This window comes from Ipomoea triloba, chromosome 8 (genome assembly GCF_003576645.1).
Source record: "Ipomoea triloba cultivar NCNSP0323 chromosome 8, ASM357664v1".
In the NCBI taxonomy this organism is placed as follows: Eukaryota; Viridiplantae; Streptophyta; class Magnoliopsida; order Solanales; family Convolvulaceae; genus Ipomoea; species Ipomoea triloba.
Genome location: NC_044923.1, coordinates 9,737,316 through 9,761,862, shown reverse-complemented (window position 1 = coordinate 9,761,862; position 24,547 = coordinate 9,737,316). Strand labels below are relative to the sequence as shown.

Here is a 24,547-nt window from a genome sequence, read left to right as displayed (position 1 = left end):
TATCCGTATTTAACTATATCAAGGGTTATCCCCAACTTCATGGCCACATAGCTGAATCTTCCTATTCTTCAACTTTTTGAGTCGAGCCTACTCCACCAGGCGCCTTGAGCGTCGCCTCTTCATTTCCTTGCTTGTCTTCTTTGGATCCAATGAGTCCTAAAAAAATCCCTTCCAAAAAAAATTCAAAAAAAAAATAATGGTCGAGGTCGCCTCGGCCTACTGTCCTTCAAAAAAAAACATGAGGAAGAAGCGTACCAGGCTAATAGTATGGATGAAGGATTGGAGAGGATACTAAAAAAAATTTTGGGGATGAGTTCTTATATGAAAAGAAGACGCATAAAAGGAAGGAAAAATATTTGAAGAATATTTGAAGATTAAGAAATATTTTGAAAATTTTAATATTCCCTTATAATATCAGAATTTGATCCTATTCAAAATTTATGCCTAATACAAATTATTACGCCCAAGCTACCTCAACCACTCTCGCTGGCTAGGGAGTTGGGGGACTAGTGACAGAGTAATTGAGCAGCACCTGACCCAAACCACAAGAAGACAGGTAGGCTCAGGAAGTTAAACAACCATCCGTTATACCTGAGGAGAGAAGTTATTACCAACGGCTCCATTACACTTCACATTCAAGGCTCGCCATCATGAAGACCGTTACACTCATAGGAGAAGAGTCGTTGTACCTGTACTATAGTATAAGTAGTAGGTCTGTTGTAGAAAGAGGGGACACGCAAAACTATTATACTGAAACTGATTGCTCATTGTACTTCACTTATATCAAATATACTCCGGTAACATTCTTACCGTCATCCATGTTTTACAATATTATGCAAATTTTAATAGTATAGGAGTTTTTTGGGCGGGATGTTAAAATGGATGATATTGTTTTTTTGTTTTTTTTTTGAAAAAAAAAAAAACTAGAATTGCATTACTCCAAGGCCTTAGCCAAAATTACATCGGAAATAAAAAGGGGGGTAAAGCATCTCATCCCCTGCAACCAGCATTGAAAATGACGTACCTTGCTAGTAAATGGGCAACTAAATTCGCAGATCGCTTCACAAACCTAAAGCTAATATTAGGAATAATACTAGCTACTTCATAAATATCATGAGCAAATAAGATCAAAATAAGAAACAAAATTGTGGTGATTAAGGCCTTGAATGACAAGTTGAGAATCAGACTCCACAATGAATGCCGCACCACCCCTCGAACTAGCCCATTTCACTGCCTCACGCACCGCTATGGCTTCGGCTAATTTGACCTGCAGAATTCCATCCAAAGTTACGGACTTTGGTGCCACAAACGAACCGTTGGAATCCCGAATGATGAGGCCAATCCCTGTACGTTTAGAGCTTAGGTCCCGCGCCGCATCGGTGTTAATTTTCATGCAATCCTCAGGAGGTTTAGTCCACTTCATGTGAGAAGTAATGGAGCTGGGAACAATGCTAGAATTTTGCCAAAGTTGCCAAGCTGCTAGATAGCCTTTCGCCTCCTCAATGATGAGCAGCTGAGTAGATTTTTGAGCATTCCAAATCCTATTGTTTCTTTCCTTCCAGTTTCCCCATATTTTATTAACAGTATAGATTACCATATTTTAATGTACAATAGTAGTACGAATAGGAATTGTATTATCATATATTTTACAATATTATGTAAGTAGTGTTTTGGGCGATAAATTAAAATTGAGGATTTTGTTTTTATTAATAGTATAGATAGACTTTGCAAACTTATACAAATAACTAGTTATCACACGCGCGTTGCGCGATTAAACCAATGCCAATACGTAGTTTTAAATTAGTGTTCCTTAATTGGTTAAAGTAGTCATATAATAATGAGAGAAAAAAATGCCAAATTAATAAAAATCAAAGAAATAGTCTCGATGCTTATATATTTTAATAAAACATAACGAAATTGTTAATAGCTAAATTACAGGTAAAGTAGAAACAAATAGACCACTAACTATAGATGATTATCTATCATGATCAATCAATGGAAGAAAACAATTGAATAAAGAGTACTAATTTGAGTAGAGTAAATTAATTTTTCTTAGTGCGCATTTGCTGAGGCTCAAAATTGTCTTCATCTTCTCCATCTTTAGTAAAGTTGAGTTTCCTTTTTGCTAGCTGTGTCTTTATTGCATCTTGTTTACTGAAGGTAGTGAATGGGAATGATTCGTGCAATGATGATGTTATGGTATATGATACCATGTTTTTGCCTTGTTGTGTATAAGATTGAGACTTCAATTGTATTATATATTATTCATCTTGTAAGCGGTTATTGATATGTAGAATTATTAGTTGTTGACCCTACAACTAATAATGATAAAAACAAAATAATAATAATAATAATAATAATAATAATAATAGTAATAATAATAAAGGGATAATTTTTTTACTATTTACTTACAGTTTCATCCTCAAGGACGATGAGCATATACTTTTACATAGGCATTCCAATAGCGTTTTTTGGTTCGTTCTTCTTAATGACACGAACTTTATCCAGACCACAGTTTTTGTGTCAATATCAATTAACTTTACTGCATTTGCCATTACTAATATCTTTGTGTCATTGGAAATATGTTCATAAAGGATGTTATGAAATAATATAATGAGAACCACAACATAAATTCAAAAACCATAGATTAGGGAGTAATGAGTAACTAAAATGTGTAGATTATAGAGGAATATAATGAGAACCACAACATTACATACAAGGATACAAGTATAGATAAACATATTATACAATAGATATATTTACATAATGATATTGAATTATACTAATTAATGAGTATACCACCAATGATTTAAAAAAATTGTAATCATTATGAGTACAAATACAAATAATATAATATCATGATAAGATTTTGACAATCATACCTATAGAATGTCACATAGATGGTGTGTTGCATAATATGTTAGGTTTATTTTGTGTGAATACCAATGAGAAGGGGGGGAGGGGGGTTTATATACTGTTGTTTTGAGTAGAATAATGGTTTAGTTAGGAATCTATACAAAATTGTATTATAGAATCCTATTAAAACTTCAATATTATAATTTTAAGTTAGGAATATATACAAAATTGTATTATAGATCAAAATCCTATTAAAACTTCAATATTATAATTTTAAGTTAGGAATCTATACAGAATTGTATTATAGAATTCTATTAAGACTTCAATATTCTAATTTTAAGTTATGAATCTATACAAATTGCCTAAAGAATTTGACGCTAAACTTCTGTTATATTTGACGAAAAGAAGTTGGTAAAATTATAAAGGATTGGGATATATTAGGAATTTAGTTGGAGGTTGCTCAATAAGAAGAACGCTAAACTTCCGTTATATTTGACGGAAAGAATTTGATAAAATTATAAAGGATTAAGATATATTAGGAATTTAGTTGGAGGTTGCACAATAAGAAGAACACAAAGTACAATATGTTATAGCAGACTATTACACCAACATTTCTTTAGTTCCAGTTAGGGGTCTAACATTATTGGCTCTTATAATAATTGTAGATGTAGATTGTAGATAACAAATATTTTATCATAATTTATATTTAATTTTTGTGTATTCTAAAATATGTTATGAAATATATTAAAGATGGAATGTTTTAATATATTATTTCATATTTTTTATTTGTTTTAATCTTATCTATTTATTATATATTTTAAATAAAAAAATACTTTTCTTTTATATTATATAACAATGGATGCTCCAAGTTGAAAGCACGCAATTTCTGTGCATCATTTTAAGTCTCATGTTTCGAAATTAGAGTCACAGCTACAAGATGAAGACTGAAGAGGAAAACAAGATAAAGGAAAGAACGCTTTAGCCAATTGTATTTTCTGGACCAAAATACCTTTCAATTCGATAAAATGACTAAAATGCCCCTGGCGTAAAGTCTTTTAAAGGGGACTCCTATGCCATTTTGACCTCTCAACCAAATCAAAAACCCCAAGTCAAGTACCCGTTTTAGGGTTTTATGAATATTTCTTTATAATCTTCTTCTTATCACTATGTAAGAGAGGATAAAGTTTGAATAATTTAGCGATGGACGCTGCAGCTTCACTGCTAGAGGGAATGTCGAGACGACGGAGAAGCTCAGCCTTCCGAGCTTGCAATCAAAGATGAAGAGCGATCGGATGTCTATGAATCGGAGTTAAACAAAAAATACTTTTCTTTTACATTATATAACAATGGATGCTCCAAGCATTCATAAGAAATTCACACACATAGTAAATTCTCATACGCATCAAATCTTGCAGCATTCATATGATTATGGATGTTAAGCATTAACTTAAGTATATATAAATATACCTATATATATGAAAGTTGTCACATTTATTGAGATATTATTTATCATAACAATTATTATATTTTATATAATTAGTTTGGACGGGAATTTGCAAAAGTAGAAATTTATTTTTATTAATAGTATAGATATAAGTGTATTAAAAAAATAAGATTTTATTTTTATTAATAGTATAGATATATGTGTATTTAAAAAAAAACAGAAAACAAGAAGAGAGATGAATCGCAGCGGACCTGAACACAATTCCGAACAAACCCTTTACAATGAGCGCTTTAGCCCATTGTAATTTCTGGACTAAAGTATCCTTCAATTAGACGAGATGACTAAAATACCCCGTAGAATATTTTAATGGGGACTCCTCCCTCATTTTGACGAGTTGTTCATAACTCAATGTTCACAATTTAATAACTCCACAGTTTCTTAACTTCAAGTTCACAATTTCATAACTCCATATTCATAGTTTCATAACTCTATGTTCATAATTTCATAACTCTATGTTCATAATTTTATAATTCTATGTTCAACATTATTATAACTCTATGTTCAATAGTATAACACAATTTTTGAATCTATATAACAAAATTGTGAATATAGAGTTAAAAAATTGTGAATATCGACTAATATAATTTTGTATATTGAGATATAAAATTATGAATATTTTTTTTGAGGAAATAAAATTATGAATATAAAGTTCTAAAATTGTGAACATAGAGTTCTAAAATTGTAAATATAGAATTTTAAAATCTACACTTATAATAAGAGCCAATAATGTTAGACCCTTAACTGGAACTAAAAAAATATTGGTGAAATAGTCTGCTATAACATATTGTACTTTGTGTTCTTCTAATTGTGCAACCTCCAATTAAATTCCTAATATATCCTAATCTTTTATAATTTTACCAAATTTTTCCGTTAAATATAACGGATGTTTAACATTAAATTCTTTAGGCAATTTGTTTCTTTATTACAGTTTTCAAACAAATTGGCAATATTCTATAATACAATTTTGTATAGATTCCTAACTTAAAATTAGAATATTGAAGTCTTAACAAGATTCTATAATACAATTTTGTATAAATTCCTAACTAAATCATTATTCTACCCAAAATAACAGTATATAAAACTCCTCCCCTTCTCACTGCTATTCACCCAAAACTAAAACTAACATATTCTGCAACACACCATCTACTTGACATTCTATAGGTATGATTGTCAAAATATTATCATGTTAATTCTATTATTTGTAATTGTACTCATAATAATTACAATTTTTAAAAAAAAATCAATGATGGTATACTCATTAATTAGTATAACTTCAATATCGTTATGTAAATATATCTATTGTATAATCTGTTCATCTATACTTATATTCTTGTATTTAATGTTGTGGTTCTCATTATATTCCTCTATAATCTACACATTTTAGTTACTCCTAACTCCCTAATCTATTATTTTTGAATTTATGTTGTGGTTTCCATTATATTATATTTCATAACATCCTTTATGAACATATTTTCCATGACACAAGGTTATTAGTAATGAAAAATGCAGTAAAGTTAATTGATATTGACACACAAACAGTGGGTTAGACAATTTAGCTATTTACAATTTCGTTATGTTTTATTAAAATATATAAGCATGATACTATTTCTTTGATTTTATTAATTTAGTATTTTTTTTCTCTCTCTTATTATTATATGACTACTTTAACCAATTAAGGAACACTAATTTAAAAATAACGTAGGAGTGATAACTAGTTGTGAATATAAACTTGATACACGACTGTGGGTCCATAACATCATTTGCCCATTTCGACAGAGCCAAATAAAAACCTAAGTCAGTACCTTTTTAGGGTTTTACTAATATTTATTCATAATCTTCTTCTTATCACTACTACGTGAGAGAAGAGAAGGTTTGGACAATTTACCAATGGCCGCAGCCATGCCGGAGGCATTGGCGGAGGGAATGTCGGCTTCTGGGAGGATGGCGGAGAAGCTGAGCCTTCCGAGCTTGCAATCAAAGATGAAGCGCGATCCGGATGTGTATGAATCGGAGTTGAGCTTAATCTACAATCAATTCAAGTCGTTGGTGGAGCTCTTTGAGCAACAGGCTTCCCACAACTTCACCTCCCTCAGCGGCGTCGCCACCGATTCAACCGTTGCCAAGGACCTCGGTGACAGGGCCACGTTCTTGGCACATGTCACTCCCTTCTACCCAAAACACCTCCCCCAATTCCCTAAAGAGCTCGCTCAGTTTCTTCGTTCCTCATCCCGGGCTCTGCCTTCCGGTCTCCGGGTTCATGTTGCCCAAGCGTTGATTCTCTTGATAAATCGTAAGGTATATATTTTAATTTTATTTGCAATTATGAATATCAGATTAGTATTGAGCATTTATATGAGAATAAACATAAAAGATGTTTTTTTTTTTTTCTGTTTGGAATAGCAGAATCGTTGTATAGAAGCTTTGTTTTTATCCTTTCATCTTCGGAATCGAGTTTATGACCTTGTGGTTACGATCCCTTGATGGGGTTAACCTGTCTTTTACTATTTTAATTGTCTTGGTGATTGTTGGCTTTTCTTTTCATCTGCCTTTTTTTCGGATTTATAATGATGCCAGAGGAGTATTAATATTAATACGCCATAATTATGCATTTTTGGGTATTCAAGATGATTGACATTCGGGAGACACTTGAGTTATTCATGGAGCTACAGACCCTAGGAGACAAACTTCTTAGGAAGTTGGCTTTCTCACACGTTATTCATAGTATCCGGCGATTGAATCTGAAGCATAAAAATGATCCAAAGAACAGAGAGCTTCAGAGTATCTTATTTGCTATGCTACAGGTGCTGACTTGTTTTTCATGTGAACTTTTGAGTGCCATGCTGAAGTTGTTTGGTTTTGTGTGATTAATATGTGAATAGTCATCATTTTACAGCAAGAAGATGAACTAAAAGCAAAAAGAGCACTCATCACGCTCTGTGAACTCCACCGGAGAAAGGTTTGGTTTGATGAAAGGACAGCAAATGCTATATGTATGGCATGCTTTCACACATCGTCAAGGTTGGGATCATTGTTATGCACTTAAATCTTTTTCAATTCCTTAAAAGCCAAACTGAAAAGACTTTAAGGTTGTCTTTGTTTTCTGGAAAATTTTCCATTTACCCAGAAAAGTAGAAACTGAAAATGGAAAAATGGAGTTTGTGATCAAGTGGGTTTGTTTTCTAAACTGAAAGAAGAACACTCTTTTCCAAATTTTCCCACTTTTTGCTTTCCATTTGGAGACTGGAAGAGTAGGGAAGTAGTCGAAAAAAGGGAATTAAAATGTTGATAACTTTTCCATGCTAAACAGCCCCTAAACATTTTTGGATTCTTCAGGATCATGATTGCTGCCCTTTCTTTCCTTATTGATTATGAGAAGATTGAAGGTGATGATGATAGTGATGATTCAGACAGTGAAGATGACCAGAGCGCTCAACAGCCTATGGTTGTGGTTAATAAAGAGGCCATTTATAAGGTTGGTTGTCTTCTACATCCTTTCTTGACCATATGATTCTTTAATTGCTGTGACAATGTGCACTTAGCATGAGACCATGAGAGTTATATCTCATATTAACTAGTTACGTAGATGTTGCATTCTTTTCTTGAGGACCAGTATTTTACTATTTGATGTCTGATTTATCCTGAAAATGACATGGAATATCAATAAGTGATATTATTATGCTTTTCATGAAATTGGTTTTTCAATTTTTGAAATTTGCTGGTATTTTGTTATTGTAATATACATTTATGCTTATTTCTCTTTGCGACTCATTGATTGTTAGGCAAATAATAAGGGTACAACATCTAGCAAAAAGAAAAAGAAAGCAAAATTACAGCGTGTCGTTCGAAATATGAAGAAGCAGCAGCGGTTACAAGCAGAGCAAAATACTAATTCAAACTATTACTCACCACTAAACTACTTGAAAGATGCGCAGGTTTGTCTTCTTCTTCTCTTTTGGCGATCTAAATTAGAGGCTGAATATAACTCCATATTATATTTTCCCTGCAGGGATTTGCAGAGAAGCTCTTTTCTCGTCTTCAAACTTGTAATGAGAGGTTTGAGGTATAATCTGCAATGCCTCTCCACTTTGTGATATTATATTATCTATGGAATCCATATGAACATGCAAAGTTAAAGAACTTACACTTTTCTTTAATTACTCCTCTATTTTTAAAATTAAAGAACTTTTGCTTTTCTTTAATTACTCTATTTCCGATCTTCTATTTATATATTTTGTTATATTTTTTCCCTTCAGGTCAAGATGATGATGCTAAAAGTAATTGCACGAACAGTTGGGCTTCATCACTTAATCTTATTAAATTTTTATCCTTACCTTCAGAAATATGTTCAGGTGCCCTACTTTCGATTATTCTTACATGATGATGAGCTTTACATTTTTTGCTTAAGTTATGTTTAAATACATACAGCCTCATCAACGAGATGTGACAAACTTACTTGCAGCAGCTGTTCAGGCCTGTCACGATATGGTACTGTAACCTTCTGTTTTGGTTTTTAATTTAATTTTACTTTCTAGATAAATCTTTTCTCACACATGAACTGCTCTTGCACAGGTGCCACCTGATGCTGTTGAACCACTATTTAAGCAAATAGTCAACCAGTTTGTTCATGACCGGTCAAGGCCTGAGGTATTCTATTATTCTTTCAAAAAACAAATATGCCTCTTAAGTAATGTGGATGACATTCCTTGCTTCCAAAAATTTCAGGCAATCTCTGTTGGACTGAATGTAGTCAGAGAAATATGTTTGCGAGTGCCTCTGGTACGTATACCTTGGCTCTTGACTCCCGACAATTCAGCCTGTCTCTGTTACTGGATCTCACTGTTTCCCCCTTTATTTTTAGTTAATGACGGAGGACCTGCTGCAAGACCTTGTATTGTATAAGAAATCACATGAGAAGGCAGTTTCTTCAGCAGCTCGCTCACTTCTTACATTATTCAGAGAGGTACTAGTGTCTCTTTTATTGCCTCACTTATGCTCGGTATGAAAGTAAAAGGTCCTTGTATATGCACATACTAACCAGAATAACCTGCAGATTTGCCCTTCACTACTTGCCAAGAAGGACAGGGGACGCCCTTCTGACCCAAAAGCAAGACCCAAGGCATTTGGTGAAGTGCATATTGCCAGCAATGTTCCTGGCATTGAATTGTTGGAAGAGAATGATGAGGAGAGCGATGATGATGTTGAAAGTGGGTCCATTGGCTCATCCAAAAATGATAATGAGAGTGATGAAGATGTTTTTCCTGTTGAAGAAGATGACCAGTCTGATGAGGATGACGTTTCTGAACATGCATTTAGTGACTCTAGCATTGATCATGGAGCTGATGATGATAATGGTAGTGGTAATGACAGTACTGATGAGCAAGAAGGTGACGTATTGTCTGATGATGATGCAGATGACTACAGAAGTGAGGAGGATGAGGATGATGAAGAGGAGCTTGACAGACCATCCAGTAGACAAGGTACTAGTATACCAGGTTCTGAGGGTGGGGAAAAGAAATCCAAGGCACAGAAAAGGAAGTTCGATGATTTTGATGAAAAGCTCCAAGCTGCTGGTAACAGTCTTAGGGCTCTAAAGAAATTAGCAGGAGCAAAGCTCGGAAATGACTCCTCAGATACACAAGATGGTATTCTGTCTAATGAGGATTTCCAAAAGATCAAAGAGCTAACGGTATTCTAGACTTTTCTGAGCGTAGATGGCTTTTGATTGTTAATCAATATCTTTGATTGATATAATGTTCCTTGCATTTGTTTCTAGGCTAAAAAGGATGCAAGGATTGCTTTGTCTAAGCATGGATTTAAACTTCCCAACTCAGACCAACTCAGTTCAAAAAGAGTCGATGCAGCAAAACTTGAGGTTTGTCTTCTCTTTCAATGTTTTTTCTCTGTGTTCATTCTGGTGCAGTTGCTAATGCATTTAATTTGTTTGGGGTACTGTATGTGTGGAAAAAGGAAAAGCATTTTTAAACCGTAATCTTTTCAATTTTTTTTTTTTTAAATTGTGCCTGTTGAAATAGACATGTAATGCTATTATTTCTGAATGTTAGGCTAACATAAGAAAGAAGTTAAGTAAGGAAGAAAAGCAAGCATTAATAAAAGCTCGCAGGGAGGAGCGAGGAAAGTACCAGGCCCGTTCTGCTGTGAAACAGAAAAAGGTATGTTTTCTTATTATTAAAAAAAATTCTTGTGTAGCCTCTCTATATCAATGCTCAGATGCACTCCAAAGAATTGCTTGCATTATTTTCTTGTGAATTTTCAAAAAAATTAAAATAAAAAAAATAGTGGTTGCTGGAAAGAATCATACACTCAAACACACTGCTCTCTGAAAGTACAATTTTGTTTGCCACCGCCTTCCCACAGGGAAACCTCTCTACCATCCTAAATCACCTGTCTTTGTCTTGCATTTTGCAGTCCATACCTTACCCTTAACAGATTAAGCCACTGTCATTTGAAAGAACTTGTTTCTCTTTCTATATATCTTGAATTCTGATTATTATTCGGGGTGCTAATTTTGGGTAGACTGGTGGTCAAAGCAATCTGCAAAAGGAACGCAAAAAGTTAATGCCAATAGCTGCAAAGAGAGCCAAGGTTGCAAAATCAAGACAGGAAAAAAAGAAAAAGCAACAGCGAGCTGGCAAACAGTTCAGAGGGAGAAAAGCATGGAAATGACATACCACATATTTTTCGTACAATTTTGTGTTCCTCTCAATTTACAAAAATCATTGTATTGTTTGTATTCACCTTTTTATTAGTCTCAGCGAAGAAATATGGAGTGATTATTCAGACTTTAACAGTTTTGATGGATTTTGTGTTGCGGTCTTGCCTGTGAAAATGAAGGCTAAGGCTATAAATCAAATTTACAACTTAGGAGTCATGTCATGATGTCAGACTCTTGGCTATCAATCTATCGAATCATCCCCAATAATTGTAGTTCGAGGAGTTTTTACAGGTAAGATGAGAAGGAAGGGAAAAAAGAATCTGAAAACAAAAACAAAAAAAAAAATCTGAAAAATAATTTTTGTTTAAAAGTTAAGATTTACATGCCTTACACGTGCCTAGATTTGTTCCTCAATACATTCAATGGCGTTGTTGTTGTGCTGTGGTGGGGTTCATTTCACTGCTAAAAACTCAATGCTTATATGAGATCTTTAGGGCACGTTTACTAATTGAAAATTTTCTCCAGTTTTCTGAAAATTTACAAAACTGGAAAATAGAAAACACGTTTACTAACACAGTTTTTCATTTTGAAAACAGGAAATAATTTTCCAGTTTTCTGGAAAACTGAAACACTTTAAAAGCTGTTTTCTAAATGGAAAACAGAATCAACTTCCATCTATTAGACTATATGTCACTATAATCGCATTCTCACCATTATCTACTTACATATTTATTCATTACTATGATTACATTCATTATCATTTTCTTTTACCTATCATCGTGTTCTATCTTTTCCACTTGCATTACTTATTTAAACATAACTTATTTGTTTATGCTTAAAATTATACATCATTCACATTATTAAAATTAAAAATTGAAATCTATACCACGTTTTATATTTTGATTGAACTCAATTTATTATTGGTTCGGATATTTTTAATTATGTTATATCAGATACAAGTTTGGTCCAGATATCGGATATTGAAATTTCACATATATAATATTAGAATTCAAAATAAAAATTATATTATATACATGTCATTCAAATGAATATATCCAAACATATTTTAAATATTAGTTCAAAATATTAATATTATCTAAACTAAATTTTATGTGAACATAATAGGTTATTGGTTCGGATATATTTTTATTTATGTTATATACATATATAAATTTGGTTCGGATATTAAATGTAAAATTTTTACATATTGGACTTAAAATTAAAATTTATATTTATTCTATTTAAACCAAATATATTTTAAAATATTTAAATATGAAGTCTAAAAATCACTCGAAATTAAACTTATTGTTAATTTTATAACGTTAATCTAAAAAAAATAAATTTAAAAAAAATGTTGGTAAACAAGTTTTCTAAACAGAAAACAGAGAATGAAAATTGAAAAATTGAAAAACTAAAGCACAACAAGTCAACAGTTGACTCCATTAAGGCTTGAACTCACTCTCATCATCCATGTGAGAGTATTAAACAGGACACCGGGTGCCACTTTGACCACAAGGTCTTTGGCACTTTCTTGAGAAATATAATTGAGTTGATATTTAATATATTTAAATCGGGATTTGCAATCTTCAAGTCCATACTCCTTTTCCTTTATAAGAGTACATGACAACAAGGCTTGTACTAGTTTCTGCAACACTTCATAATTTTCTTTGTAAGGGGTGTCATATTGATGAGATTCTTATTGAGCTAGATAATAATAAATCTTCATATTCATCTTTAACAAGTAATGTGATAAATAATTTTGATAAAGAGTTTGAAATTCAAGAACAACAATTTAGAATATGCAAATACATGGAGAGCTAAAATAGATTCATATATGTGAAGATATCCACAATGTAAAAGTGACATTGCAAAAAATAAAAAAAGTTTATATTTATACATTTTTATTTTAGATTTTCGGTAATGACTTAATATTAATTATTTTATTAGTTCAAGAAATATTTTTAATGGGTATATTGTGTTAGCGAAAATGAAATTATCTTTGTATACATACATCTTTATTTTAGACTTTCGATACTGACTCAATACTAGTATCTACTATACTATATATATTATCTACTATACTAATAAGAGCAAAGAAAAAAGTTAGATCTATATGGGTAGAAAAAATGACGGCCCATTTCAGATTGTTTAGATTTTTATTTTTCCTTGAGATTTTCTAATTTATCATCTTTTTTTTTTAATACTACTAACTCTATTACATTGCAGTCCTAATTTATCCTTAATTATTAACTTACTCATTTTTTTGGGTGTGGCCCAAGGTTTCCACTGTCAGACAACTAATCCCTTCGTTGGATTGTAGGCACCTCTATTGGGTGGAACAACTGACTTGATTAACTTACTCATTGATTTCAATAAATAAAAGGTCTTATGTTTGAACCCCGACAAATTATTGTGTGGACCATGGTTCACATAGTTGTGTGGACCATGATGTAAGATACATTTTTATTGTGCTAAGAGTACATTATTTTTGTACTGTTGTACATTATTTTATAGTATATATAAAATAATGTACTCTAAAATAATGTATTTTATGTACAAAAATAATGTACTTTTAGTATATTAAAAATGTACTTTTTATTTATGATCTACACAGCTGTGTGGACCATGGTCCATACAATAATGATTGTTAAACCCCACCCCATTCAAAGTTGGCATAATTAAGTTCCTCACTCTATTTTACTCTTATTAAATTAAAAATAAATAGTAAATACAACAAAAAATGATACATATGCATTTCTTTAATTTATAATTATGTGTCTACAATGCCTTTATTAAAAAAAATATTCATTATCAATAAATTAAATATGAGAAATAATTTCATTAGCTAATGATAAATATAGCTAATGAAATTATTTCTCATATCTAATGAAAAAATATTCATTATCAATAAATTAAATATGAGAAATAACCCATTCAACAATAATGGTTGAACTAAGTCAACTAACTGAACCTTGAGCAGAATACCTAAATGTCTGGTATGCTGTTATGTTGATAATAATATAAATGTTAATTATATCATTATCTTACGTAGCTACATTTAAAACTCATTATTAAATTAAAACTGCCAATTTAGGGCAATAGAACATCGTAACACACTTGATGCATTGAAAAGATGTCGAGACTACAACAATGCTGTAATCAATTTGACAAACCTAGAAAATGAAGAAATTTTAAAATAATCACCGTTGATTCATTCATTTATCCTATATATAAAATACTTATTGTGCATTCATTAAATATATATTAAAACTAATATAAATTTACAATTTATTTCATCTTTGAAATATGTAATGTGCAGCACACAAAGATGTTAAAACAATAGTTGTAACACAAGAGACTTGATAACGCAGTTTGGGAAAAACCCTATTCTGCGAGGCACTTCTCAGTCTTGAGAATTTGCCTAAATCCACTAAAAGCTTAATATTCAAAGTACATAGTTTTGGGACCAGAAATTACACAATAGATTGATCTTCTCCTATCTAATCTATTGTAACCTAAACACATGTACTACTTTCTAGGGGAATTTAGAATCCTCTCAAAACACTCTTATACCTCACAAGATTAGCTAGGGAATCCGTGACTCTAGGTTAGCAGAGAGGTTCTTTAAATACCCAACTAATCAGAACAAAAACAGTACTAGTATTATTCCTAATTGGTTTGGGATTTGATCTTTTAGTGATCTTCTTTCTGTCTTGAATTGGGATTCCTTTTTTTTTTGCCAACAATTAAGACAATCATTCTTGATTCAACATTCTCCCCCTTTGTCAAATTTTTGGCAAAAACCTTGATTTCTCCCCCTTAGTTGATTCTCCTGTATTTCTTCTTTTTGCTTTGTCATGAATCTTCTGTTTGAGTCTTTGTGTTCTTCAGGAAGGACTGAAGAACTGATTACAGTAATGGCCATAGAAATCAAACAACAGAGAGCTTCATTGACTTCTTTTACACAATAGGTTCATCAGCATCGCCGCATCTGGTTTCAATGTTTGTTAAAGATCTGGAATCGGCAAAAGAAAATCAACCAGTACTGCATGCTGTTCTTTTCGGGACAGCAGCACAAAGATGCAGTAATTATCGTCAGCATAGTCATCCAACGAACTAGCATTAGCCTAATCAACCAGCAACATAACTATCACAAAAACAACATACTAGCATTAGCCTAATCAACTCTATCCACATAACTATCACAAAAACTATCACATAATCAACCACATAGTATTAGCCTAATCAACTACATTTCAACCAATTTTTCTCCCCCTTTATTTATTTATTTTTTATTTTTTTTATTCGACTATATTTGGCATAGGCCAATTTCGGATCTCAACTTTGTGAATCTGTTTCCATCTAGTGCTTTTGTAAAGATATCTGCCAATTGTTTGTCGGTACTGATATGTGTGAGAGTTACAATTTCATCCTCAACTAGTTCCCTTATGAAGTGGTGTCTGATGTCGATGTGTTTGGTTCACGAATGCTGAACAGGATTTTTGGAGATGTCTATTGCACTTTTGTTGTCACAGTATATGGTCATTGTTGATTGGTGGATCCCATAGTCTTCTAACATCTGTTTCATCCATAATAGTTGTGTACAGCAACTCCCAGCAGCGATATATTCGGCCTCTGCTGTTGATAGGGATATAGAGCTCTGTTTTTTACTTAACCAAGACACCAAATTTGTTCCCAGTAGAAAGCATCCTCTTGATGTGCTTTTTCTATCATCCATATTTCCCGCCCAATCTGCATCGCAGTAAGCAGATAGGTGTTGGTTTGTGTCAAAAGAATACCATATACCTAGATCAATGGTCCCCTTTACATATTTGATAACTCTTTTTACAGCTTTTTTAGATGTGTTTCCATGGGATTGGCTTGATATCTGGCACATATTCCTACCCCAAAACTTAAATCTGGTCTGCTGGCTGTTAAATAGAGTAGGCCTCCTATCATGCTTCGATACAGGGTTTGTTCCACTTTTTTCCCTTCTGAATCTTTAGAGATCCTCTCTGTTGTTGGAACAGGTGTTCTAACAACTTTGCTTTCATTCATCCCGAATCTTTTGACAAGATTTCTTGCATATTTGCTTTGTGAGACAAAGATTCCATTTTCTAATTGCTTAACCTGTAGCCCCAGAAAGTAGCTGAGTTCACCAACCATACTCATCTCAAATTCTCCTTCCATATCTGTAATGAATTGGTTCTTGTAGCAGCTTTGTGTTGATCCAAAAACTATGTCGTCAACATAGATCTGTGCAATCATGATATCTTTCTTATGAGTTTTTACAAATAGTGTCTTGTCTACACTCCCCCTTTGGTAACCTTTATTCAGCAGGAATTGGGTTAATCGTTCGTACCAAGCTCGTGGAGCTTGCTTTAAGCCATATAGTGCCTTTTTGAGCTTGTAGACATGTTCAGGATGATATGGATCTTCAAAGCCTTTTGGTTGGGCTACATAGACTTCTTCTTTTAGGTACCCATTCAGAAATGCGGTTTTTACATCCATTTGATACAGTTTCATTTTTAGGATGCATGCTACGGCTATTAGAAGCCGTATAGACTCAATTCTAGCTACTGGTGCAAAGGTTTCTTCAAAGTCTGTTCCTTCGACTTGTGTGTAGCCTTGGGCTACTAGTCTGACTTTGTTCCTTACTATGTTTCCTTGTTCATCTGTTTTGTTTTTATAGACCCATTTTGTTCCGATGACGTTGGCATCTTGTGGTTTGGAGACTAATTCCCATACCTCATTTCTTTTGAATTGTTCTAATTCTTCCTGCATGGCTTTTATCCAAAATTCATCTAACAATGTTTCAGTTGTGTTCTTTGGTTCGATTTTTGATGTGTAGCAAAGATCTCCTTCAGACATCTTGAGGTAGTCTCTCTTTTTCCCTCTAGTCCTTATTCCATCTTCTAGATCTCCAATGATATTTTCGAGGGGGTGATTTTTCTGAGTTCTTGATCTTGGTATGACAGGCTGTTTTTTAGTTTCTTCTCCCTCATCTTCTGATTTGGTCTCTGTTTCTTTACCCTCATTTTCTGATTTGGTCTCTGTTTCTGTTTTTTCTGCAGAGCCATTCATTGGTGGTGGAACTGTTATTTCAACAACTTCTGAGTCTTCTTCATTATCAGTTTTTTCTTCTGAATTTTCATCACTGATGGTTACATTTATGGATTCCATCACACTGTTTGTCCTGAGATTAAACACACGAAAGGCCCGACTGTTTGATGAGTATCCTAGGAAGATTCCTTGGTCACTCTTGATGTCGAACTTTCCTAAGGATTCTCTATCTCTTAGTATGTAGCAGTTGCTACCAAACACATGTGTGTGTTTTAGATTCGGTGTCTTACCTTTCCAAATTTGGTAGGGTGTCATGTTTGTTTCTTTCCGTATGTACACTCGATTTATCAAGTAACATGCGGTATTTACAACTTCTGCCCAGAACTTTGGTGATATTCTTTTGTGATTCAGTAGGACCCTTGCCATTTCTTGTATAGTCCGATTTTTCCGTTCAACTACCCCATTTTGTTGCGGTGTTTTGGGAGCCGAGAATTCGTGATTGATTCCATTCTCGTCACAATATGTTTTGAACTGTGAGTTTTCAAATTCTCTTCCATGATCACTTCTTAACCGGATGATTTTTCTTACCTTTTGATCCTTTTCGTTTTGTATTTTGTTGATGAGGATTTTGAAGGCGTTGAATGTTTCCGATTTGTCTCTGAGGAAGTTTACTCATGTATATCGTGGGAAATCATCAACGGTTACATGAACATACCGTTTTCCTCCTATGTTTTCTGTTTGAGTGGGTCCAAATAGGTCCATGTGGAGAAGTTCCATAATCCTTGAGGTATGAATTCCTGGTGTTCTTTTGTGGCTACTTGTTGTCATCTTGTTTTCAAGACAAGCATCACATTTTCTATTTTCATCAATGTCCAATTTTGGAACGCCTCGATATGCTCCTCCTTTTAGTCCCTTTTTCATATCATGAAAATTTATATGCCCCATACGTTGATGCCACAGGAGTGTTTGATTGATGGTGATTTGATTGCAGGTTAAATGGCTATCCCATGTGTAGCATCTATCCGAGGACCTTTTTCCCATCATGACACATTCATGTCTTTGGTTGTACACTTTGCAATTTTCTTTTGAGAATTCTACCCTCAGTTCATCTTCACATAGCTGACTTATACTGATAAGGTTTGCTTTTAAACCTTGTACCAAGAAGACTTTTGGTAATCTGGGTAGACCATGGACATTTAGTGTTCCACTGGCAATGATTTGCCCCCTTTCTCCATCTCCAAAGGTTACATGTCCCTCACTTTTGTAATGGATGTCCTCTAGATTGTTTGGGTTTCCGGTCATGTGTCTTGAACATCCACTGTCAAAGTACCAAACACTTGTCTCTTTGCTGATTTTTGAAGTATAGGCTGTGATTGGTGTTTGATTTTTTCTGACCCAGACTCTTTGGGCTGGTTTTTGTTCTTGCCTTACCCAGATTCTGTTATGGAGATCATTTTGTCTTTTATAGCAGTGTGCCTTGATGTGTCCTAATATGTGACAGTAGTAACATCTGATTCTTCTTCGGTGTTGAAAGTGATGTTGTAACACTTCTCTCTTTTCGACTGCAGAATCTTTTCTTGTCGTTGAGTCTGGTTGTACTGTACCTTCAGTTAGTCTTCTTATTTCCTGTAGCAACCTGTCCTCTTCTTTCAGTGATTTCATTAACTTTTCTTGAGTTTCTTTGTGAAGAAGTATTTCTCTTTCCTTTTCACTTTTAAGAAAGTGATTTTCTTGCATGAGATTTAAGTTTACTTTGATGATTTCTTCCCACTTGGCGTGCAGTTGTGTGTAGGAGTTTAATAGATCTTGCATGTCCTCCTCTGATTCATCATTGCCTTCATGATTTGTGAGAAAGGCCACAAAATTTGTGTTGTTTTCTTCTTCACTATCTGAGTCATCACTCAAGGTTGTTACATACGTTTTGTTCTTCCTCCTCAGGTAGTTTGGACATTCCGACTGAATATGTCTATATCCTTTACATTCATAGCACTGTATTCCATCTAGGTTTGAATTTCCTTTCTTCTTGGTGTTAACGGATTGGTTTTGTGCAAATGATGGATTCGCTTGATTATTTGAGAAACTCTTGTTTTTGTTTATGAATTTGTTAAATTTCTTGAGAACTCTGTTGAAGTTTTTTGTCAGCAATGCAATGGATTCTTCCATGTTTTCAGTATCTTCATCTGAGTTGATTTCTTGTTTTGATTGAAGGGCTATTCCTTTACAATTAGGCTTTTTGTTTTGCAGCATCTCAAGCTCATATGTTTTAAGGTTTCCCATTAGATCACTTAACTTGCAGGTATTGATAATCTTTGCTTTCTTGAATAGCTGTTACTTTCATCATAAATCTTTCTGGTAATGATCGCAACACCTTCTTTACTAACCTGTTTTCAGGAATGGGTTCTCCTAAGTTATATGCTTCTCCAGCAATTTCTAGAATTCTTCCATTAAATTGTGTGGTATCTTCTTTTTCCTCCATCTTCAGATTTTCAAACTGAGTTTGGACCATTTGTAGTTTTGATTGTTTGACTGTCGAGTTTCCTTCATGATGATCACACAATATATCCCATGTTGTTTTTGCTACATTTGTGACAGCAATTAGTTTGAATGTTTCTTCACTCACGGCTCCGTAGATGGCATTCATAGCTTTTGAGTTATAGTCGAACTCTTTGAGTTCTTCTTCGCTCCAATCAGCACGACCTTTTGCTTTGTTATTGTCATCAAGGGGATGTTTCCATTCGTTTTCAACAGCCCTCTACACTCTTTCTCCTTGGGCTAATATGTAGATTTTCATTCTAGCTTTCCAATAGGAGTAGTTTGTACTACTTAGGGCTGGTGGTCTGTTGTTTGATAGTCCTTCCCTGGGAAACTCCATTAGGATCCTACTAATAACTTAAGCAGTTTGGCTCTAATACCAATTGAAATATGTAATGCGCAACACACAGAGATGTTAAAACAATAGTTGTAACACAAGAGACTTGATAACGCAGTTTGGGAAAAACCCTATTCTGCGAGGCACTTCTCAGTCTTGAGAATTTGCCTAAATCCACTAAAAGCTTAATATTCAAAGTACATAGTTTTGGGACCAGAAATTACACAACAGATTGATCTTTTCCTATCTAATCTATTGTAACCTAAACACATGTACTACTTTCTAGGGGAATTTAGAATCCTCTCAAAACACTCTTATACCTCACAAGATTAGCTAGGGAATCCGTGACTCTAGGTTAGCATAGAGGTTCTTTAAATACCCAACTAATCAGAACAAAAACAGTACTAGTATTATTCCTAATTGGTTTGGGATTTGATCTTTTAGTGATCTTCTTTCTGTCTTGAATTGGGATTCCTTTTTTTTGCCAACAATTAAGACAATCATTCTTGATTCAACAATCTTCTAAACTCAACTTACTTAGGTTACAAGCAAAATCAACATCAATCTTCACAACAAAAATACTTGGTATATAGGATGTAGTCACTATTTAAAAACAGTTTATGCACAAAGTGAAATACAATTTAACTCGAAGATTAATATCAACTCAAAACACACACACACACACACACAGAATCAAGTATTCCACTCATTATACTAATTCAGTAATTCTAAAAATATGAATTTGAAAATGAATAGGTGCAAAATGGATATGGAAATTATTGATAAAATTGAACATGTTGCAACATCAATATTCGGAATACCTGCAGAGTTATTGTTGTTACTATCAAGTAAACAAATTATGAAAATAGAGCAAGATGTACTACTCATGAACCTTATACAAATATAATAAATATTAATATTTTTTATGCAATACTTCCACATGAAACATGTAGGAGAACAAACTGCCACCGCAAAATATCAACAAACACTTGCAAGATCAAGAGTTCATAGTACAACTAAGATCTCAGATTCCTAGTCATATACACAATAAGTAAAATCCACAACTTTCTACACCATAATCTAATTGCATGACGTTGTCATCTATGTTACCAAAAGTAACCCAATTGTAAATAACATACTACCAACAAAAAAGAAGATGACAAATAGTGAATACGAAGACAATGCCAATGTTACTCAAAAGAAGATTAAGAATACTTAGAAAAATTCAAACCGAATTAAAAGTAGTATTTATTTAGATTATCATTTTTAGACAAAGTATTTAGATTATCGATTTTACAAAGTTGCAAACATTTATTTTAGTGACAATTATAATGAACTAGTGTTTTACCCGTGCGGTGCACGAAAAATATTTTGTTATTATGAACTTTAATAAAAAAAATTAAAAATATAAATATATTAAAATGTACAATATAATAATATAGTTAAATTTTTATATATTTGGTCAAGTATCTATTATCATAGCATACACAATTAAAATTTTGATTAATATAATCTCTAATCATGTACATATTTATATAAATTTATAGAGAAAAATTTACATAATTAAATTGAATTATCCTAATCGTATTTCATATATATTATAATTCTAATAATATGAATAATAACTAAGAAAATTATACTTAGAAATTAAAAAAATGTAAATTTTAAATTTTGTATATGTGATTTTAAACTCTAATCAAACGCATTTTCTTATATGATTGTAAAATACAGTGTGTATACAAATAATATTTTATTAGGCAAAAACTTGTGTGAGACCATCTCACCTTGAGACGGATTGGATCGAGTTGGGTCAATATAAAAATGTAATACTTATATTAGTACTGTCAAAATAGGCCGAAGCCTGCGGTGGGGGGGGGTTAGGGTCATGAAAAATTAGGCCCGCGAAATGCGGGCCTAACGGGGTGGGCCGGAATTGACCCGCAACCCGCGCGGGTTAGCCCACGCGGGCCGCGGGTTGGCCCGCGGGCCAAGTATTCATTAATTATAAATAAATAAATAAATATATATATATATATATATATATATATATGTTTTGAAATAGGAAACAGTACTAATACACCGTACTGTGTATTGCTTCCTATTTCAATATATATATTTTTTGTCATTTTTATAATTTTTTTTACTTAATTTAACATAAAAGTAAAAATAAAAAAATATATAAATAAACAAAAGAAGCTCGCGGGCCAGCCCATGGGGCCCACCAACTCGCGCGGGGCGGGTTAGGGTTGCATGAATCCTAGTCCGTGGGCCCAACGGCCGGCCGGCAAAAGCCCGCAAAAAATTAGGCCAGCGGTGGGGCGGGTCTAATGGGGCGGGCCGGCGCGCTTTGACAGTACTAACTTATATGCACAAATGTCATACTTATATGCTCCAATGTGATAGTAATCAAGAATATAAATTTTTTTGTTTTTTTTGAAAAGGAATAAATTTTTGTTACTTATAAGAGTAAATGTAATACTTTCAAGTTTCAAGAGAAAATGTAATACTTTTACATTTTGATTTAAAAATATTACATTTTTCCTCAAAAGTATTATATTTGCTCTTATAAATAAGGAGCACTTGCCAACATTACTTATTATAGAAAATGCAATACTTTTGATGGAAAATATAATACTTTTACATCAAAATGCAAAAGTATTACATTTTTCCTCAAAAGTATTACATTTTCCCTTATAAGTAACAAACATTTTATTCTTGATTAGTATTACATTTGAACATATAAGTATGACAATTGCGCAAAGAAGTATGACATTTGAATGTTGATTCGATCTAACCCGACCCGTCTCACGAATAAGGATCCGTGAGACGGTCTAACACAAGTGTGACCCTATTTATTAATATGTATATATGAAAATTCTATAATATAATTTCTATAATTATAATTTATATTGATATATTATAATCAAAATAATTAAATTTAGAAATTAAAAAATAGCATTTTAATTTTGTATGATTAATATATTGCATAAGTATATGCGAGTATGCATTTTAAAAACCGAACTAAAAGTAGTATTTATTTAGATTATCGATTTTACAAAGTTGCAAACATTTATTTTAGTGACAATTATAATGAATTTCTTATATTATCTTGGTTTCATATACTTTGAGTTACATATTTAAATCTACAAATTCGACATTCAATTACCTATGTATAAATTTCTCATATATAATATTGCATTGATATACTTTCAAATAATTATTTAAATATAAACATGGGACATTAACCAGTTCGCATAATGTGCGTGTAAAATTACCGTATAAGTATATCTACTATACTAATAAGAATCAAAGAAAGTTAGGCCTATAATGGGTAGAAAAAATAACGGTTAGATTATTAAATTAAATGGATGGTTCAAATTGTTTAGATTTATATTTTTCCTTGAGATTTCCTAATTTATCCTTAATTTTATGATTATCCGTTAAATATTATCTTTTCCATTAATATTCCGTTAACTTTTAACTTACCCATTCATTTCTATAAGTATGGTCTTAGGTTCGAACCTCATCCCAATCAAAATTGGGATAATTGTTGAACATATACTACGAATATGTTATAGTATATTATTCAAAAGTAAGTACATCACTTTATTACTCTTTTTAAATTAAATAAATTAGCAGTTACAAAAAAAAAATACATATGCATTTCTTTAATTTATAATTCGATGTCTACAGTGCCTTTATTCAAAAAAAAAATATTCATTATAAAAAAAAATTGAAAAGAGATATAATTTCATTAGTTATATGGTCTATATTTTCTACAATATAAAGATTCATTACCTTCAAATTTATTAATTAATTATATTTATTACATTGTTCATTTTTTTCACACTATATTGTAATTAAATATCAAAATTATACTAAAAAATAATGTTTTATATTTATTTACCAAGTATTATGTTAATAACATGGAAAACAATTTAAAAAAAAAAACAATTTGAAACCAACCATATTAACTACTTAGGGATGATTTGTTGACAAATAAGACATTCAAATAACCCAATAAATTGATTTAAAATTCATTATTAAAAATGTCAATGTAGAGCAATAGAACATTGTGACACACTTGATACATTGAAAAAATGTTGAGACTATAACATTGTTGGAATCAATATTTCAAATTCAGAAAAAGAAGAAATTTGAAAAATAGCTACTGTTCATTAATCTTGTATGTGAAATATTTATTGTGCATTCTTTAAATATATTAGAATTAATATAAATTTATAATTCATTCATTTTATACAATCAATCGGTTTGGATTAAAGACAAAATCAACATTGATCTTGACAATAAAAATAATTGGTATATAGGATTGGGCATTATCTCATCAATGCGCGTGAAAAACTAATATATATAATAAGTATCAATACAAGTTAATTAAAGTTTGTAAAGATGTAATTAATTTTAGATTTTTCATAATATTTTATTTTTAAAAATAATTTTGTAATAAAAATTACAGTAGTAAATATTTGTGATATAAATTTTTTATTTACTTTTGCAAAATTTAAAAGATTGAAAATAAATTCAATTAAAATTTATAAGATATTAAAGAAAATTTTAATAA

General features: G+C 32.2%; 1 protein-coding gene across 1 annotated transcript; it reads left to right on the top strand.

Annotated features, from left to right (window-relative positions):
• The first annotated feature begins 6,199 nt into the window (after window positions 1–6,199).
• Window positions 6,200–11,278, top strand: LOC116027463 (protein SDA1 homolog). Its single transcript, XM_031269106.1, has 15 exons — window positions 6,200–6,655; window positions 6,985–7,161; window positions 7,254–7,378; window positions 7,694–7,832; window positions 8,140–8,292; window positions 8,367–8,420; window positions 8,614–8,709; window positions 8,786–8,845; window positions 8,930–9,004; window positions 9,083–9,136; window positions 9,219–9,320; window positions 9,411–10,046; window positions 10,134–10,232; window positions 10,423–10,530; window positions 10,895–11,278. The coding sequence occupies exons 1-15, from the start codon at window positions 6,248–6,250 to the stop codon at window positions 11,042–11,044; spliced, it is 2,436 nt and encodes an 811-aa protein (XP_031124966.1). The 5' UTR covers window positions 6,200–6,247; the 3' UTR covers window positions 11,045–11,278.
• The last annotated feature ends 13,269 nt before the right edge of the window (window positions 11,279–24,547 follow it).